At 38.5% G+C, this 21,451-nt stretch overlaps 1 protein-coding gene across 1 annotated transcript; it reads left to right on the forward strand.

Annotated features, from left to right (window-relative positions):
* The first annotated feature begins 583 nt into the window (after positions 1-583).
* Positions 584-20,848, forward strand: LOC132133185 (lysoplasmalogenase-like protein TMEM86A). Its single transcript, XM_059545935.1, has 3 exons — positions 584-717; positions 19,223-19,487; positions 20,248-20,848. The coding sequence occupies exons 1-3, from the start codon at positions 697-699 to the stop codon at positions 20,673-20,675; spliced, it is 714 nt and encodes a 237-aa protein (XP_059401918.1). The 5' UTR covers positions 584-696; the 3' UTR covers positions 20,676-20,848.
* Positions 20,849-21,451: the final 603 nt, after the last annotated feature.

Genomic DNA, 21,451 nt, shown 5'->3' on the forward strand with positions numbered 1-21,451 from the left:
ACACACACACACACATACACGTACATACAACACACATACATTTACACAAACTGAATCAAAATGATAAATGAAAAAAAACATAAATCATCAAATAGATCAAATCTATGGTCAGCACAAGTAGCTACAGTATTACACACTCATTTTCTTTTGCATTATAAATATTTATTATAGACAAAGCTTGCAATACCAATACATCAGTAATTTAGTTAAGGTAATATTACCGACCTTTTATGAAAATAGTGAGTAGTGAGGCTATATTATTTACTAAATGCTGCCACAAGGTGTCGATACAGATTCTAGAAACAGTTCAGCTGTATGTTTACCGTTAACGCATCTAAACTCATTTTATTATGATTTAGAATTTATATCCAACTCGAATTATATATAAGAAATATATGTTGACGATAAAACGTATTTAAACCACGATGAAAGGACTAAAGGGCACTGAATGTGCTGTATGTAAATATCGCAGGGAAGTCCCTCCCACATGGACACATTTGCTGAGGCTCGCCGTAATATCAACACCTTCCCGCATTCTGATTGGACAGGGCTTGTTTTTACCCGCAAACTCCGCCCACTCTCCCCTGCCGCTGATGATGGCCTGTCCCAAACACAAGACAAAAACAAATTTCGTGTGCTCTGTTAGCGACGCCTGGTCCGTTCATCCCCCCGCAGGCTGTTCAACCGCAGACAAAGATGGTTTCTCCGGTCACTGTGGTGAGTCTGACACCCCTGTTCACTATGAAAGCTTTTCACCCAAACATCCTCCTATAATCGACACGATCACTTCATAAAGCATGATTAGTTAAACTCAGATCGGCTCTGCATAATGAATAAGTGTTTGGTGTGACCGTTTTCATTTCGTTTTCCTGCATTGCTTCGCTCCGCCAATCACTTCTTCTTCATATTCTCTATGCCGTATTGGTTGTTATTTTTAAAATGATGCTTATATTGACCTGTCGTTAAGGGTATAACGATCCACATATATGATGTGCTGACATCATTGTTTGTTTAAAATGTATTTTCGTCAATGCATCCTTGAGTCTGTTATCTTGAGAATAACAATGAGCACGTGATCATGGCCAACATGCACATGTTTACTTTACTTCTACAAACCATGTGATATATGATCGTGAACTGTGGCTGGTTTATTTATGCAAAGATTCCATTGATCTAAAATTAAATAAAGCACGGTGCAATTCGCTGTGCAGCGTTTCTCTCTCTCTCTCTCTCTCTCTCTCTCTCTCCATTCTCTGTATTTCCCCATTTTTCTCTGCTTTTATCTGCTTTCAAAGAGCTTTATTCAAACGGAAACTCTCCTGACAAACCTTTGTTCCTCTGACATACAGACACATGCATTATGACCCAGTTCATGCAGCTTCTCTTGAAATCACTTTAGTTTTGCTGACATAATCTAGATTATACTGTTTCAGTGAACCATTTTGTTTAAAATGTCCTCTGTTTTCAACACCTCTCTTCATTTGTTTATATGTGTGTATATATATATATATATATATATATATATATGTATGTATGTATACACACACACAGACATACTTGACTTTTTCTAAATATTGTTAATCTCCATATCTCGAATTTGGAAGGAATATTCCTGTAGGTATACCACTGTTATACTAACATGCTTGACAAAATAACCAAGGCATTTCAACAAAACACTTTATTTTGTGGAAAGCACAGCGATCAGAATTAGAGAACAGTAACCACTGTAGCATGAAGAAAGATTACATCTAAAATTGTTGAGGGTTACAGATGTAAGAGATTATTAGGAACCGTAGAGGGCCTTGCTTTGAATGACTTCAACACATCTGCGGCTGCTGGACATCACTAGTTTCTCAGACTGTGCTGGTGTGATCTTATTCCGCTCTTCTTTTACGTCTCTTCAATATTTTGGTGATTGTAGAGGGTTTATTATAGCAATAACTTTGTTGCCAAGGATTTTCCAGAGATTTTCTGTTGGGTTTAGGTTTCTGGGCTGGCCATTTCAATATTTCATTTCAATTCTCTATGCTTCAAGGAACTTCTTTGCTCGTTTTGCATTGTTTTGCATGTAAATTGCCGGCTGATTGGGAGATGCGTGCAGGGAAGGTAGTACTGCGTGTTGCTGAAGAGGTTCTGATAAATATATGCATTCACTCTGCCATGTATCTGTATAAGAGGCCCAACTCCTGCTTCAGAAAACATCCCCCAAAACCATGATACTTCCTCCTCCAGCTTTCATTGAATTATTTACACTTTGGGTTCAGTCTTTCCCCAGTTTATAATGTTTATAACATAATGTTTTCCATCCGACCCAAATAAATTAAACTTGTTCTCATCACTAAAGTGAACTTTGGGCCAGTTTTTCTCTCTCCACACAGTGTTCTCCTCAGCAAAGGTTAGTTTTGACTTTTGATTCTTTCTGTTGATGAGGCTTGGTCACTGCAGAGTGCACTTTCAGTCTCACTTCTCTTAAATGTGTCGAGACAGTTCCTTACCCTGTTCAGCACTGAACTGGCAAACAATTACAGCTGCAGTTGTCAAACCGATTCCCCATTGAGAGTCTGTGCATCATCTTGTCTCCTCTTGTATTTGTCTTATATAGATGAACAGGACTTTTGGGGGACTTGAATGTTTTGGTGTCATTGTAAAGCTGCAATATTCTACAAATCTTTTCTAGATTTGGAATGACCAGCTTCTCATGCAGTGGCTGAAATGATCATCACTTTGGCTTTCATCTGGACCGCCTACTGTCGCAGGGTTTCAGTCACCTACATATATTTGCTATAGGTAGATATATTTGAAATAAATGGTGTCTGTATGTTTACAGTTGAGCTTTTTTCTTGAGTTGTCACCTGTTTAAAGTTTGTAATTTTATACAATGTATTAATAAATCTAAATATTTGTCTTCATGGGATAGATTTGGAGAAATGCATCATTACATCACTTGCTCAGCAATGGATCCTCTGCATTGAATGGGTGCCGTCAGAATGAGAGTCCAAAAAGCTGATAAAAACATCACAATAATCCACAAGTTATGCAAATAATGTGTACAATTGTGTAATTATATTACTGTACTACTCTCTCTAAAACGTATTGCATTACGTTTTAGTACTAATTACTTTCTGATTCCTATTTCAACCTTGACCAGTTGAACAATACAAAAATAAACGTTAAACTTCTCTTTTAAGTGAAAGTGAAAGTGAAGTGTCGTGTGGCCAAGTATGTTGACTCATACTCAGAATGAGTGCTCTGCTTTTAACCCATCCAAGTGCACACACACTGTAGTGAACACACACCTGGGGAGCAGTTGGGGGTTTGGTGCCATGCTCAAGGGTCTCACCTCAGTCATGGTATTCAGGGTGGAAGAGAAATACATTACTTAGTAATAAATTAAACCTAACACTGGTAATAGGCAAATCCATCATGATATTTATTTACTTTAAACCATTGCTTCCATCTAAAATATATTATTTCATAAAATTGCACATAATTCATCTAATCTGAATTAGGAAATAAAACGGCACATATCAAGCACTGTTTACAAGGAAAAACTGTCCAAAATAGTTGCCAGAAGTCAAGTCACCTTTATTTATATAGCGCTTTTTGTGTCAAAGCAACTGAACAACATTAATTAGGAAAACAGTGTGTCAATAATGCAAAATGACGTTTACAAAAGTTCATAATCATTGAATTCAGGGATGTCATCAGCTCAGTTCAGTTTAAATAGTGTCTGTGCAATCATTTGCAATCAAGTCAGCGATATCGCTGTAGATGGAAGTGCCCCCAACTAAGCAAGCCAGAGGCGACAGCGGCAAGGAACCAAAACTCCATCGGTGACAGAATGGAGAAAAAACCTTGGGAGAAACCAGGCTCAGTTGGGGGGCAGGTTCTCCTCTGACCAGACGAAACCAGCAGTTCAATTCCAGGCTGCAGCAAAGTCAGATTGGCAGAAGAATCATCTGTTTCTTTGGTCTTGTCCCAGTGGTCATCTGAGACAAGGTCTTTACCTTTACCTGGTCTTTACCAGATCCCCTGTCTCTGCGGCTCATCTAGTTGTCCTGGTCTCCGCTGTCTTTTAGGGCTATAGAGGTCCTTTCTAGGTGCTGATCCACCATCTGGTCTGGAACCAGACTGGATCTGGTGGCTACGGTGACCTCAGAATAAAAGAGAAACAGACTAATATTAGCGTAGATGCCATTCTTCTTATGATGTAGCAAGTACATCGGGTGTTATGAGAAGTGTTCTTGGTTACGGTTTACCTAATTAATTAACGGATTTGGATATTAGAAGCGTTTTAGTGTGTTATGTGTAAGCCAGGATAAAGAGATAGGTCTTTAAAGAGTAACTAAACCCTAAACCAACTTTTTTTAGTTAATGATCTATAAGAATGGGGCTTTATTAGTGCTGTTCATTGATTCGAGTAACTTTTTTGACATTTGAGTATAAAGTGTTTTAATTCTACAATATATGGTGTAAAAACGTGTGAGTGCTGCCCTCTTCAGGTTGAACGGTGGCTACTGCAGTTGATATTTCCTATTGGATGTTGCAGTGGCAAGTGACGTAAGCGGTGGCAGGTGACGTAGGCAACTTCCAGCTCACCACGCCCCTTGGTACGAGCTACCACGCCCTTGCCCTTGACAGTATAAAACCATCAAAATCACTGTAGTGAGTCAGGAGCTGGAATTGCGAGTATTGGTAACGACCAGGATAGACTATTATAGCATCTATTTAGCATAGCAATTATATAGTTATTTAGATCTTCAAGTTAGCGTAGATTTATCTGTATTTAGTACAGTGGTCAGGGTGGTACGGAGGTGTGTTGCTGGTTGCTACAGCACTGCTGGACTGCATAGTTTACCAGCAGACTTTAAAATTAAGCGCCAGTGGTTGCATGCATTTGGCCTGGAAGACTGCAAGTTCCCGCCTAGAGCTTGAGTGTGCAAACTGCGTTTTACACGGGATTGCTTCTCCAATGCAATGGAGGTGGAAATGGGCATCTCCACACAGCTCACGCTGAAAAGTGACGCGATGCGGGAGTTAAGACAGCAGTTTGAGCCAGCGGCTTGAATTGATATGAACAGACACCTTGACACCCTCCACTTCAGGTAAAAGTGGGGGAGAAAAGTCCTCTACTTCAAATGATCGCTCTGTTGCAAAGCTACTTGCGTCATTACAGTCACTCTCCATTTTAGCGTCTCTGACAGCAGCTGTCAATCAATCCGTCACTGCGAGTCTCAGGATCACACCGCACTCGCTCAGCCCCGCCCTAGGTTCGTCCCCTCTATCTCCGCTGTGATCTGCCCACTTTTCAGCATTTTTCAAATATTGTCAGTGGGTGGAGTCAGGCTCTGAGCAGGGGTTTAGTTACACTTTAATCTAGATTTATGATGAGCACCTGCCCCTTGGTGCCCAAAGTGCCCTTTTGTGAAAGCAAAATTTCCTCTATTTTTTTTTTTTGTCATAACGTACCCTTTTGTGAATGCCTGTCCATGCCCAATCTAAATATTAGTAAAATTTCGGAATAATAATTTAGCCGTAAATAAGATGACCCACATGATGACCTTTCACCTGACGACGATGACCTCCTCATCCGACCAGGACGATTAGTCACGCCGAAAGCTGGTTAAGTGGTGTTTCATTCTCAGCGAAGGTATTTTATATTTCTTTGCTTATTATTATTTTACAAGAACGGCGTGATGTGAGAACATGCAGATATGTTGTTTATATTGCGGTGTGTAGCCTGTAGTGTAGAAGCAGGGGGGCAGGGTTTCATATTTTTTTGAAGCACCCCTGGGCGCCGCCATTGGCTAGCGGACCCCCACCTGCTGTTAGCATTCCATTGACTCCCATTCATTTTGGCGTCACTTTGTCAGCGAATAACTTTACATCTGAGGTGTTTAAAGACTCCATTTGTCCATTAATTATTTCTAAAGAAACACGAAAATGTATAAAAGGCTCCATTACCTTTTATCTTACGTTATGGTCCCGTAGAAGCAGTTTTTGTAAAAAATAGGCTAATGATTGCGTCATAACAAGCGACTCTCTGTCGCACAGTAGAGAAATTACCATATGGACAGGAGGAGAAGCTCGCAGGCAATCTTTTACTGTCAATGAGGCAATCGGGGGAACGTGGAGACATAAAGGCAAGGGAGATAATTAATCAGAATACTTGACAAAATTTGCTCCTGTTCACGATCGCCTTCTCTGCTAGATTTGGTGGGTGATTCACATTTTTCTTGGCACAGCGATTAGAAGACTTACAGGTTGGTCATGTGACATCTATGTCATCAAGATCAGTTAGAGTCTGCGCAGTACGCCCAACCCCCAGGAAGTGCGTGCTTCTAATTGACTTCATTTTTCTCTGTTGAATCCAATGGGGTCGCTATGTCCATTTCTTGTACTGTCTATGTGTAGAAGTAACGTTAGCATGCTGTTTGAGGGAGAAACGTTTCACAGGCATTGAGGGCAGAGGCGTCATGCCCATTCAAAGATTTCTGAGCCAAGTGCATTTTAAATGCAGCTTCCAAACGAAAAAAAAAAAAATAGCCGAATAATATTTTTTACTATTTGAAATAATCACACTGGTGTGATTAGATCGTTCAGTGCACAGCATCAGCTGCTAAATTCAAATCTGTGTTCGCTGGCTGGCGCTGAGCCAGAGACAGACGCGCTTGTACAACGCTTCATGATAACCAATCAGAAACGGTTCTGTTGCGCTTATGAATGCAATGGCCAATCGGAGACGTGCAGAATAGTTCACTTGCTCCCTGACTGAATTATTTGGCGAATTCTCTCATCAGAAACAACAAAAATTGCAGATGTGCATAATGTAATGTAAAGTGCTTCAGTGATTTTAATGGGAGTTTTTGAGAGTGCCTGAACTCTGACTAGACTGAATGAAAATGTTCTTTGATAATGTAAATGTTCTTTACTCGCTGTAAAATGAAAGTGTTAAAATAAGTAACTTACAATATTGTTATTAAAATTTACATTAAATGCAAATTTATTCATATTAAAAATATTTTATGGCATGATATGGCACTTAAGTAAAAAGTCAGGGTTTTATTTGTAGTTAATAGATTACAGTACTTTTCCATATATTGATCAAATAACAATCTATAAAGGTGCAAAACGCGTTTACTTACACGTTTGAGAATCGAGATATTTCCTGATATATTAAGCATGTTTGGAATTGTTTTGAATAAAAAGGAAAAATAAATAAAACATAAGCCTATATCAGTTATACAGTGCTTTCATAGCATGACTTATACCCACCCCCATTGTGCCCCCTCAAAAATCATGATTGCATGACGCCCCTGATCGAGGGGTCTGGTCTTTTTTATGTTATTTCACTAAACTATTATTAAATTACAGTATTTATTTAATTTTTAACCCATAGAGTGCCTTAAAAATAATTATCCCAAAACTGATAAGGCTTATTCAGATTTTCTCATTCTCTGAATTATCATTATGAAAATAAAAACAATTCAGAAATTAATACAAATATAATTATATTTTAAATGTGACACATATTTTTTTCTACAACAGCAACAGTGTTTTATTTTATTTACCTTTATTTTACCAGGAAATAATCCCATTGAGATTCAGAATCTCTTTTTCAAGGGAATCCTGGCCAAGACGGCAGAATAATAGTTCCATTTTAAAAATACATATACAAACATTTAACAGAAAAAGACATTTTGGCAATTTAAACATCATCTCAACATATTCACCAGCAGCACTCAGTAACAGCAAATGCACATTTAGTACTCGAATAGTTCTTTATCCTCATTTTAAATTGTGTCATTGTTGGTAAATAGTCAAATTTTAGCTTATTCTAAAAATTTATACCAGGAAAAAGGTGCAAAAACTTTAAAAGCACTTTCACCTAAGACAGTTCGCGTTCGTGGAATATCATACATGATTTGGCCATATGATCTAAGATTACACTTCCTGTTAGTGTCTTTTGGAGTCAGAAGAGAACATAAGTAAGGAGGCAATTTACCAAGTATGGCCTTAAAATGAAAAATATACCAGTGTTCCAGCCTGCGATTGTGCAGAGATGGCCAACCAACACTCTCATACAAGTTGCAATGATGAGTACGAAAATTGGAATTAGTCACAAATCTTAGTGCTGCATGATATACTGAATCCAACATTTTCAAAGAAGCTTTGTTTGCATGCATATATAAAATATCACCATGATCCAGCATTGACATAAATGTTGTTTGTATAAGTGTTTTTCTTGTACTAAAAGAGAAACATCCTTTGTTTCTATAATAGAAACCCAACTTTATTTTTTTTGTTAGACCCTCTATATGCTACAGCAAGACCACTTTAGCCTGTAAACTCAATATCTCTCTGGAAATAAATTAAAAAATATCAATGTCAGCATAAAATGAATAATATAACTGACCTGCCATTAAAGTGCAGTAGGGCTGCAACTAACGATTATTTTGATAATCGATTAATCTGTCGATTATTTTTACGATTAATCGATTAATTGGTTTATGTGCTTATATTTTAGTTTTTTCCATTTTTTCCCCAAGTAAATTATTAATAAATGGTCTTTATCCTTCAGCATAGATTTTTAAGAGATTTTAACCATTTTGCATTGTCATATCCTCATTAAAAATATACCTGGAGTTGTTTTATTGTGTTAGTAATCCTTTGTCGAACTCTTCTGCAATCAGAACACTGACCCATACTCTAGCAAATTTCACAAGGAGATATCAAATGTTTTCACCATGGCAGTCCTTAGAGCTCCTAAAGTAGTTTAACATCCCGGACAAAGCTTATTAAGGAATCTTTCAGAACATATTTTCACGAAGAATAAGGATAAAACAGAATAAAATTGCAGTGCATTGTATTTTATTATTTACTGGAAAACAGCTTTATAGCTTTTGCTGTGAAATTGTAAACAATCCTTCGAAAAAAGTGCCAATGGCATGAAACCTGAATGGAACTCACAATTTAAAGTAAAATCCATCAGAAGGTTGTCCAGAAAAAAAAATTGGACACACACAAAAAACCTGCTGTGTGAAAAAGAGCAGTGAATACTTAGAAAAAAAGTGTATTTCAAATATCTTTAAACATTTATCTCTCTCATTCAGTCATAATTAGGCTGCACGACTGAATTTTGAACTGGTAAACGACAAACTGATCACAGAACATGTTTGTAAAGCTTTAAATGTTAACTGTTAAAAAGCAATGTTATCAGCTTTTACAACTAAACATTTGCAAACAACATTGTACTGGAGAATCTGCACAAATGAAAGTGTTAGGGGCCGTTCACATATCGCGCCTAAAAACGCGTGGAAAACGCTAGGCGCGCCACTTTCTCCTCCTTTCCAAAGCGCTCGTGCAGTTGCGCCCCTGAGGCGTCTGCCTTTGATAAGCAACCATGACGTGCTCTCTCCTTGAAGACGCGGAAATTTCAGCAAAGGATAAATTGATTTGCAGCTCAAAAAATCGTTTGCAGTAGCTCTGCTACTAAATTTATTTCGAAATGGAAATCCATATACAACTATGATCAGCTGTTCCTTTCATCTTGACTGAGCTTTTAACGTTGTTACGGGAAAGGATGAAGCTGATTGGTTAGTTCTTGTCACATGACCCGCGGTGCGCTTGCTGCATTCTGAAAAGTTGAAATGTTTTAACTCGATGCGGTGTTGGAAATAACGAACTTGAGCGCGCAAAAGACGCGATATGTGAACGTCCCCTTAAACAGTTCCGTAGTGCAGAGTTTACAGGTTACTCTTCTTTTTTGAAGGCTCAAAGTAATACTCCCACATCCTGCTGAATGCTGCAGAGACGCTGTTCGGGAAGCACGTGACAAAACGAGGCCAGCTATTGGCTATTCGCTACTTCTCCTGCTGTACTGGCTGAGTAAAACCTCCGGTGGCTCATTACTGCCACACTTTGGTCACCGCAGATTTGAAATATGCACGAAATGAGCCGCTTACGGCAAATAAAAGTTATTTAGCAACGAATCGATGACTAAATTAGTTGACAACTATTTTAATAATCGATTTTAATCGATTAAATCGATTCGTTGTTTCAGCTCTAAAGTGCAGTGTCAAGGAGATGAATAACACATGTAGCCTGTCATTTGGTAACATTGCAAAGGTGTTCAATTTTAGACAACAACAACCACAACAGTAATAATAATATTAATCACTATATTCTAGTGTATCAGTTGTTTAATGTTCAGTCTCACAATCTGAAGGTCGTGAGTTTGAGCCTCACACGGGGCAGCATGGTTCTCGGGCAAGTTGTGGCCTAATGGTTAGAGAGTCTGACTCGCAATCGAAAGGTCCGGCCGGCAGGAATTGTAGGTGGGGGGAGTGCATCTACAGTGCTCTCTCCACCCTCAATACCACGACTTAGGTGCCCTTGAGCAAGGCATCGAACCCCCAACTGCTCCCCGGGCGCCGCAGCATAAATGGCTGCCCACTGCTCCGGGTGTGTGTTCACAGTGTGTGTGTGTGTTCACTGCTCTGTGTGTGTGCACTTCGGATGGGTTAAATGCAGAGCACGAATTCTGAGTATGGGTCACCATACTTGGCTGAATGTCACGTCACTTTCACTCTTTCACTTTCACTTTTGTATCAATATTTAAGGTGGACTTATTAATTAGGTGCAAGAGTAGTAGTGATGGTTAAAATAATAGATTGATGCTGAAATAGTAGATTGTGGCTTGTTCCTAGATGGACAGAGAGTGGAAAGTAATAGATAAGATGAGGAGATGGAGATAGAGGAAGAAAAAGAGGGAAATGTAGAGGCACAAGTGACAGAAAGAGAGCAGGTAACAGCAAGCCAGGAGACAGAGGGTGGTGAGAAAAAGGAAAATGTAGAGGCACGAGCGTTTTCTATAGATTTTACTATAACAGCTGGTCTTAATCATTCTGTAGAACAGAGAAGAAAAAGCCATCAGGTTGGGACAATTTAAGACATTTCAGTTTCTAATCCCAGAGTTATTATTAGGTGGAAATAATTTTTTTTTTTTTACTTTTAAACTTAAAATTGTCTCTTCTAATCTGTTTCTTTTTCAAAACTGCATCGCAGCATTTGCTGCCATATCAATACATAATCATCCATATTGATACGCGAATCGCCAAGGAATGCATCACAATATATTGCTGTATTGCTATTTTGAACCGCGCTATTTAAAGCCTTGTTCCATGTCCCCCTTTTATACTTTGAGCACCTGCCCCTCCAAAGGTCTCTGCACGGCCCTGCTATAATGTAACAAGAGCTCATTCAAATAATGAGGTGCTAATCTATACAATGTTTGACAGGGAACCAGTGCAGTGTTGACAGGACCGGGCAAATATGGTCATACTTTCTGGTTCTAGTAAGAACTCTATCTGCTGCATTTTGGACTAGCTGGAGTTTGTTCATTAAGCGTGCAGAACAACCATCCAATAAAGCATTTCAAATAATCTAACCTCTAATTAAACGCATAGATTAACATTTCTGCATTTGACATTGAGAGCATAGGTCGTAATTTAGGTGTATTTTTGAGATGGAAAAATGCAGTTTTACAAACGTGGATTTCTAAGGAAAGATTGCTATCAAATAGCACACCTAGGTTCCTAACTGATGACGAAGAATTGACAGAGCAGCCATCAAGTCTTAGACAGCGTTCTAGGTTATTACATGCAGAGTTTTTAGGTCCTATAATTAACACCTCTGTTTTTTCAGAATTTAGCATTAAGAAATTACTCGTCATCCAGTTTTTTATGTCTACAATGCATTCCGTTAGTTTTTCAAATTGGTATGTTTCGCCGTGCCGCAAAGAAATATAGAGCTGAGTATCATCAGCATAACAGAGAAACACCGTGTTTCCTGATGATATCTCCCAATGGTAACATGTAAACTGTGAAGAGTAACGGCCCTAGGACTGAGCCTTGAGGTACTCCATACTGCACTTGTGATCGATATGATACCTCTTCATTCACTGCTACAACTTGATGGCGGTCATATAAGTACGATTTAAACCATGCTAATGCACTTCCTTTTATGCCAACAAATATTTCTAGTCTATGCAAAAGAATGTTGTGGTCAATAGTGTCGAACGCAGCCCTAAGATCCAATAGCACTAATAGAGAGATACAACCACAATCAGATGATAAGAGTGAGTCATTTGTAACTCTAAGCAGAGCAGTCTCAGTACTATGATACAGTCTAAATCCTGACTTGAAATCCTCACAGATACCATTTCTCTCTAAGAAGGAATATAATTGTGAGGATACTACCTTTTCTAGTATCTTGGACAGAATTCGAGATCACTCTGTAATTAACTAGTTCTTTGGGGACATATCCTAATGACAATGAGGAATTAATAATAGTCAGAAGATGATCTATGACTTCTGGAAGCACCTCTTTTAGGAGCTTAGATGGTATAGGGTCTAACATACATGTTGTTGGTTTAGATGATTTAACAAGTTTATACAATTATTCCTCTCCTATAGTAGAGAATGAGTGGAACTGTTCCTCAGGGGATCTTTGGTGCACTGTCTGATGCGATACTGTAGCTGATGGCTGCATGGTTACAATTTTATCTCTAATAGTATCGCTCTTAGAAGTAAAGTAGTTAATGAAGTCATTACTGCTGTGATGTTGGGAAATGTCAACACTTGTTGATGCTTTATTTGTCGTTAATTTAGCCACTGTATTGAATAAATACCTAGGGTTATATTTGTTTACTTCTAAAAGAGACGAAAATTAATCGGATCTAGCAGTTTTTAATGCATTTCTGTAGGATAGGTTACTTTCCCGCCAACCAATACGAAATACCTCTAGTTTTGTTTTCCTCCAGCTGTGCTCCATTTTATGGGCTGCTCTCTTTAGGGTGCGAGTGTGCTCATTATACCATGGTGTCAGACTGTTTTCCTTAAACTTCCTTAAGCGTAAAGGAGCAACTGTATTTAAAATGCTACAAAAAAAGAGAGAGTCCATAGTTTCTGTTACATCATCAAGTTATGAGGTTTTGGATTTGTGGTAGAAGTGATGGTTCTACCATACTTGTAACAAGAAGTAGAATTTCCAGTTCTAGCTATATGAAGTTTGCACAAAACTAAATAATGATCTGAAATATCATCGCTTGGCTGCATAATTTCAACACCATCAACATCAATTCCATGTGACAGTATTAAATCTAGAGTATGATTTCGACAATGAGTAGGTCCTGAGACGTGTTGTCTAACCCCAATAGAGTTCAGAATGTCTCTAAATGCTGATCCCAATGCATCTTTTTCATTATCAACATGGATATTAAAATCATCAACAATTAAAACTTTATCTGCAGCCAGCAGTAACTCTGATATAAAATCAGCAAAGTCTTTAATAAAGTCTGTATGGTGCCCTGGTGGCCTGTATACAGTAGCCAACATCATAGGGGATTTATCATTAACATTTGTTTCTCTGGATAATGTTATATGAAGCACCATACGAGTTATACTTAAAGCCTGCCCTTTACCTTTTGGACGCAGCTCATATTTATAACAGTAATCTTGGGGAGTAGACTCATTTAAAATAAAGTAATCATCAGGTTTTACCCAGGTGTCTGTCAGAAGTGACAAATTAAGGTTAAAACATCTTGATGAATTTGCACGCAAATTTTTATTTCACAAGGCATTAATAGATAGATTCATGTGGTTTACTTGTGGATTATTGTGATGTTTTTATCAGCTGTTTGAACTCTCATTCTGATGGCACCCATTCACTGCAGAGGATCCATTGGTGAACATGTGATGTAATTCTATGTGATGTAATCCCTTGTGGAGTTCACACACCTACAAACTTTCATTTAACAGCTCAGATCTATAATCAAAACACTTTACCACATTAATTTTAAAGATCTACACCACATGTTTACATTATAAAGTCTCCTCACATCAACTGGCTAGAAATCAGAAGTACTTGTTTCAAAGTGTCTCTAAATTTCAGTGTGACCTTTCTCAGTCTGAGGAGTACACCAGAATCTGATTAAAATATAAACTTGCTAACAATAGCCTTTTTCCACTTCCCCCACGGGCAAGGACTCAATCTACAAATTCCAAGACTTAGCAACGGACATGGACTGAGAAGAGGATTACGACAAGAAAAATTAAATAGTTTTGTTAGTATGAGTAACTGTCGTAGTGGTCCCTATTACATAAGTAATATTACTTGTATGTTATGTACCTTGTTGCTGAGTGCGGTGTTTACAGTATATAAGTACAGAAACTTCACGTGTAAAAAGGCAAATATTATTATTGTTTAAATGTACTGTTAGGGGTTTGCTCTTGTGAAATTATTTTGGGAACACTTTATAATAACTTTCAGTTAGTAGTCATTTATAATTGATTAGTTAATGATGAACTTATCATTTACAAAACATTCATAACCAATTAATAAGTGATAAGCTAACAATTTGTGTATGTTTTGTTAATTAATTTACAAGTGATTAGTTAATGTTGAACTAATCATTTACAAAACAAGACTATACATTCACAAATGATTAAGTAATATGCTAAAAATCTCATAAGTTAACTTAAAAAAATAGCATCATGAAATAATCAAACAGATCCTTGGTAAAAAGTTAATACATTGAAAAAATATATACTAAATTGTTTTAAGGCATGTGGTTGCAAATGATATATTTTAGCTACATTTACGTAAAAACAATTTTGAAAGTTAGTCAACTAAATATGTTTATTTAAATGTAGCTAAAATCAATTGATGTCAACCACTTATTTTAATTTTTTTTTGTATATTCAATGAATCATTGTTTTCAGTATAATTACTAGTTAATATATTATTAATATATAAATAATTGAAATGTCAACATTGTACTACTATCTCACAGCATTAAAAATACTGTACTCCTTGAGTCAGAGAAAACATCTGTCTTCACCCTCACCAGTCAGCCTTTACATTGCAGTACACACTACAAAGCATTCAACCCCTATTGTGTAAATGCATGATTAAACAATTTACAAAGCTTTCAGCATCCCTTAATCTAAAGCAGGGATCAGCAACCTTTTCGGCATGACGTGCCATTTTTTATTTTTATGGTTAACCACTGTGCCAACACACCCCGATATAATTCTGTATTTAAACGGTACATACACAATTTTTTATTATACGATAAAAAAAACGTTTTTTTAACGTTTAATCAACGTTAATGCACTGCTTTAATTGATGAACGTGCACACACAGACACACACACACACACACAACACACACCACTCGCACACAGAGATCTGAGATCGTGCTGTGCAAAAAGTAGCATTCAGAGTGTTGTCACGCTACTTTTATTAATCGATACTGAATCGCTACATTATATTTCTCAACAACAAAGGGGCAAAATCGCTTCATTGTCTGCAGAGAGAGACAATTTACCCCCTCCCCCACTTTCTTTCTCTCAAAATGGCCATATTTCAAAAAATTTTTCATCACTGGATATAGCTTTAGGTCATTTAACATTTCTATGGTAAAACGTATTATTAAAAGTTGACTAATGTTAATTGATTTGCAGCTTCATCTTACCTCACTCTCTTTAACGTTAAACTGACGCTTCGCGCTCTGCTTCTGTGAACAGTAAACCCCGCCTACTTTGATCTGATTGGCCATCTCAGTCATTTTGACATTGACGAGTGCTGTTAGACCGAGGCTTTGATCTGAAGCACCTAGTATGTGCAGTGTTTGCACGTGCATCCATGCAAGTTAATTCTCACACTTTAATAGTATTTGTAGCTCCTAACAGGCTGTGTGACTATGAGAAGTTATTACATCAAACTGTACGTCATTATACAGTTTTCCTTATTGCTTGCGTGCCAGCGATTATCCCTCTGCGTGCCACTGTTGGCACGCGTGCCGTAGGTTGCCAACCCCTGATCTAAAGTGTAAACTACTCATCAGTTGTAAATGTTTTACAAACCTGCCGGTTACAGGGTGTGTGTGTGTGTGTGTGTGTGTGTGTGTGTGTGTGTGTGTGTGTGTGTGGAGAACTACCAATGATGAGAAAAATATTTAAAACTGAGTAGTTTACACTTTAGTTCATCATTAACTAATCACGTATAAATGCCTTACAACTGAACATTATTATAATTTATTTGCTACCACAAGAACCAGGGGCGTCGCACTCGGTGAGAGGGTTCAACACCCGCACGTTTTCTGCAGTTTTTCCGCAGTTTTGCACAAACGCCTTACTACAGTCGCTCCTCCGTTTCTCTGGCCGCTCTGTGTCTGCACTCTCTGCGGCTGCCTCCTCTCCCCCTCCCTCTTATACTCCCTTTTCCAGGTATTTTGAATGAGCGTTTATGCTTTCGAGGTTTTTAAATAAGCTTGATATGTGTTTGGGAAGATGTTCTTTTATCGTTTTGTTGACATGTCGAGTGTTTTCGGTATTATATTTCGTTTTTTAGACTAATGCTCATTGCTATTATTGGGATATTTTTCAGCAGCTAGCTAAATTCGGTTATGTAACGTTATGTGGCATGCAATGTATAACATAACTGTGATGAAGAAGGCAGGGAATTGACGAGGAGGGGGGACAAACTGCCATTGTTAAGCAGTGTATTCATGGGTTCATTGCAAGTGCAACTGATTTTGATATTTTGAGCATTGTTTGTTGATTAGCTGAATACTTTTTTGGATACTTACCTGTTGAGGTGAATAAAGTCAGAAATGATGACATTGTTTGCATACCTGTTGAAGAACTATGAAATAAAAGTGTATATTATTTTAATGTTTAAAAACTGTAAGTTGTTACATTATTTATACCATCAGAGAAAAAGCTTTGTGTGGGCGTTTTTTTCTCTCCCCATTTCTGATTTGTTTGTTTTTTTTTTAAATGTAGGATTATTTTTTTTCCCAGCCAAACGTTGCAAGCCGGAAATATTCATCGTTTTTATTGTTTATAAACAAACCACATCCATCCCCTGCACTTTTGAAAAGCTTGCTACGCCCCTGACAAGAACACCCCAGTAACCACTAGGGGTGTGCACGGATAGTCGAACATTCGAATATTCGTTCTGCTCTAAGTATTCGATAAATAAAAATGATATTCGAACCCCCCCCCCCTCCAAAAAAAAGTTCACAATAAAACCTAATTTGGTCACTTTCTGTGATTCTGTTTCTGTGATTCTCCACGGCATATTTGAAGATGTATGCAAGCAAAAAATAATTAATGAATGAATAAGGGGCCGTTCACATATCGCGCCTAAAAATGCGTGGAAAACGCTAGTCGCGCCGCTTTCTCCTTCAAAGCCCTCGGGCAGAAGCGCTCCTGAGGCGTCTGCCATTGCTAAGCAACAATGACGCGCTCTCTCCATGAAGACTTGAGATGTTTTTAACTCGATGCGGTGCGAACGCGCCTGGAAAAAAATGGGCGCGTCGCACCGCGTGCGCATCGCGATTGGCCGCTTCCATTATGAGCGCGCATACCGCGTGCCTACATTGGAAATAATGAACTTGAGCGTGCAAAAGACGCGATATGTGAACGGCCCCTAAGAACTGCGGTCTTCTACAGTACTTCAAATATGCCGTGGAGAATCACAGAAAGTGACCGAATTCAAGAACATTGTTGCGGCATCTCTCAAGCAACAAATAAACACTGCTAACTTAGAGAATGCAGTGAAAACTCCTCTTCTCGCGTCCGTCCTAGACCCTCGGGCACAAACATCTCAGGTTTCTCGATGAAAACATGAGAGAAGTAAGAAAAAACAACTTTTTTGAACATTATTAGAACATTTTCATTGATGCGAGTGGTGCGTCACCAACGATGAAGAGGATGCAATGCCCACTCGTCGGAAAAGGCTGAGCCAGTTCTTCAGCGATAATTACAGAGAGTCCAACCAAGACGAGTGGGAACAGTTCTTGCTGGAGCCATGTATTCCACCAGATGAGGATCCCATTCAGTGGTGAAACGAAAATACGAAGCGCTTCACAAAATGTATTCGCTTAGCACATCGTTATTTGTGAGTCCCGCCAACGTCTGTGCCGTCAGAGCGCGTTTTCTCCGCGGCCGGCCTTATTGTTAACAGACTTAAAGACCCGACTTTCCCCCGATCATGTATTTCTTAACAAGAACATGTTAAACAATAGAAAAAAAGCAAAAAAGATTTGCTGACAGTTTAAAAGTTTCAAAGTTAAGTCTACGTTCTACAATAGCCTAATTGCTGCAGGCTGCTTTACGTTTTTTCTTTGTTCACTTTTTTTTTTTTTGCTTTTAATCTGTACTTTTGTTTGTTTGCACGCATTGTTAAAGGTTTTCAGCTACAAAACACGATGTGTAATGTTCAAGCTTACTGTGTGTAATCTTGTTCAAAGTGACGGAAACAATAAATGTTGCTGTAAAATAACGTCTGTCTCATTAAACTTAATTTAAATAAACGAATATTCGAATATTCGTTTTTTGTGAGCTCAAATATTCGAATGTGATATTTGTGGAAAACGCCCATCCCTAGTAACCACTTGGCAGCACCCTTGCAACCAACCCTAGAAACCATCCAGCAATACTTGACTAGCAACCAACCTCCTAGAACACCGCAGCAATACCCTGGAAATAATTTTCTTCTGAGTATGATAAAATCCAGTCCTACAAGTATTAGTTAATACCATCCATCACCCCAGACAGAATTATATGTAAGAATACTTCTTTGCAAGATTAGACATGTTGTAACAGTATGACAGCTACTGCTCAATGTGGTATAAATGTCTTTAAAAAAAGACCCATTGAAGTCTTCCAGAATCATCCAGTTTTGTAAGGAGGTTGTGCAATCAGACAGACTCATATGACCCTATGGGTCACCAAAGAACACTTATGTTTTGTTCTTCTGTGTTTGGGGTGTAAGTCTATACTTCCTCCTTTAGGTTTTCTTGGTTTGGTGGTGACTATCCACACTGTCTGTTGTAGTAAATATGGCACTCAAGACAAAGGGCCCCACATTTCATTTTCATGGGACATTAAACTTTTAAAAATTTTCTTGGGTTTATTATACTTATGAGACTTAGCCATTGTCGTAGTTGTTCATGCTATCTCACATTTCAATGAAAACACATGGATCACAATAAACTTCCTGTAAGTGCATCTTGTTAAAAGTTTTTTTTTTTTTTTTTATCTCCTTCAATTGTTAAATACAAGAACAGTTCAGTGTCTGTCTTTCTGCCTCACATGATGGTGTGTTTCACTTCCCATGAATTCAACTTCAATCTCTCTTTTGTCCTACAGGTCAAGAGCGAGGGTCCAAAGCTTGTTCCATTCTTCAAAGCCACTTGTGTCTATTTTGTTCTGTGGCTACCCACCTCGAGCCCTTCCTGGTTCAGTGCCCTCATCAAATGTCTGCCCATCTTCTGTCTCTGGGTTTTTCTGCTCGCCCATGGCATCAGCTTTTTAGGTGCCCACTCCAGTGCCAGGAAAATCCTGGCAGGACTTATTTTTTCAGCTTTGGGTGACGCATTTCTCATCTGGCAAGAACAAGGCTACTTTAGTCATGGTGAGTTAATTCATTTGTGTCACTCTGATTTGATTAAAAAAGGATTAAGAGTTATTTGCTATGTGGATTGATGGTAAGGGAAAGATATGTCATCCCTAGAACACAAATAATTATGTTTATCAGAAGTTTTGTATCAATATAATATTGCATTTAACTTTTATTGCCCTTCCAAATGCTGGTTCAGTGAGTTTATGCAAATGATTTTAAAGTCACCACAATCGAGCAAGACGTTTTATATTCTAACTCCGACCTATCATGCCTGATTCAGCAGCTCTTGTATGGAGAAAGTAGTGTAGAAGTTGAATGAGGTTTTTTTAGGTCAGGGTTAAGGGTTGGAACAAACCATTCTGCCCGAAGATACCCTTGGGAACCACAGATTTACTCAAGCAAAGTTTTCTTTAGAACAAACAACAGTGTTATGTTACTAAGAGTAACATGTTTCCTGCTAAATTATGTAACAAATATATATATATATATATATATATATATATATATATATATATAAATATATATATACTGTATGCTAAACATTTTCATTCAGGGGTGTCCAATCCTGCTCCTGGAGACCTTCTTGCAGAGTTTAGCTATATCCCTAATTAATCACATCTGAATTAGCCATTCAGTTTATTCTGATTTACTCAAAAGTTCTAGCCAGGCGTTTTGGAGCTAAACTTCACAGGAAAGTGTCCCACCAGGAGTGGGATTGGACACCCCTGCTTTTATTGACATTTTCTCAATGCAGTTGTATTTGTCTTATCAGGACTGTTTATGTTCGCCATCACCCACATTCTCTACTCTTCGGCCTTTGGGATGAAGCCCCTCAACCTGAGAGCAGGCCTGATCATCGCTGTCATCTCAGGCTTCAGCTACACCCTACTGTACCCCTACCTCTCTGGTCCCTTCACCTACCTGGTGGCTGTTTACATTGCTCTCATTGGCTTCATGGGCTGGAGGGCTATTGCTGGAGTCCAGCTCACCAATGACCTCTGGACCTGGACGAAACTATCTGCCTGCCTCGGAGCCGTCCTCTTCATGGTGTCTGACCTCACCATTGCTGTCAACAAGTTCTGCTTCCCAGTGCCCCACTCTCGAGCTATCATAATGGCCACCTACTATGCTGCCCAGATGTTGATTGCATTGTCAGCTGTGGAATGTCAAGACGCAGATGCAGCTCGGAAAAGAGCCTGAGGAGCCGCATATAAACCAACCTTCCCCTAATGACTCAACATTGTTAGCAGCTACACAGGTTCAAGTTCCACTTTCTGCAACCCCTGGTCCATCCACAGTTCCCCTGTCTGACCTTAGCTGGGAAATGTTGGTTATAGTTGAGGAATTGACAGTTTAAGATCACGTGAGACCAAAACATTTTGGTATTGAGAAAGGAAATAGGTGAGTTTGACCTTCTGGTTACTCGATCCAAATATTCAGATTTTCCCAACTTACCCTACTTACTTTCCCATTAAGTGTTTTCTCCATTTCGACAGAGACTATCCCAGTGTCCTCTCAATGGCTTTGATATCTTGTCCACTTCAGAGAGTCCCTGATGGCTTATATTGTGAACAGAGTGAGTCTTGAGTGAAATAGTGTTTGTCTCTATAATGGACTAGCACACAATACAAAGTGGTTCAGGCTCTTCTGAGGAGTCTGGTTTCCACGTCTCACTGTAGATTTCCAAAATCTAATCAGAGAGCAGCATGAAAACCATTTAATACTATAGCAGATATGTTAGTGTAGTGCTGCTGTATAGCCTTGTCATAGCATTGTGAGGTATATTTTATCCTGTGTCACTGACACATTGCAACGTCATTTTGTTTCATAACTTAAGTTAGTATACAAACCTCCATGCCTACATACACATGTGCTGGAGAAGTTGTCTTGTCATGCCCAATTGACTGTAACCAGTGCTTGCCTCCAGAGAGTAGATGAAGCCCATATCCTACACTTCGTTCTGAGACGTGACCAAT

Source organism: Carassius carassius, chromosome 50 (genome assembly GCF_963082965.1).
Source record: "Carassius carassius chromosome 50, fCarCar2.1, whole genome shotgun sequence".
Lineage (NCBI taxonomy): Eukaryota > Metazoa > Chordata > Actinopteri > Cypriniformes > Cyprinidae > Carassius > Carassius carassius.

Bases quoted from the DNA above. Each gene is read 5' to 3' on its own strand.
- LOC132133185 (XM_059545935.1), top strand. From the start codon at position 697: ATGGTTTCTCCGGTCACTGTG. The intron at 718-19,222 runs GTGAGTCTGACA...TTTGTCCTACAG, and splicing joins TGGTTTCTCCGGTCACTGTG to GTCAAGAGCGAGGGTCCAAA. The intron at 19,488-20,247 runs GTGAGTTAATTC...TTGTCTTATCAG, and splicing joins ACAAGGCTACTTTAGTCATG to GACTGTTTATGTTCGCCATC.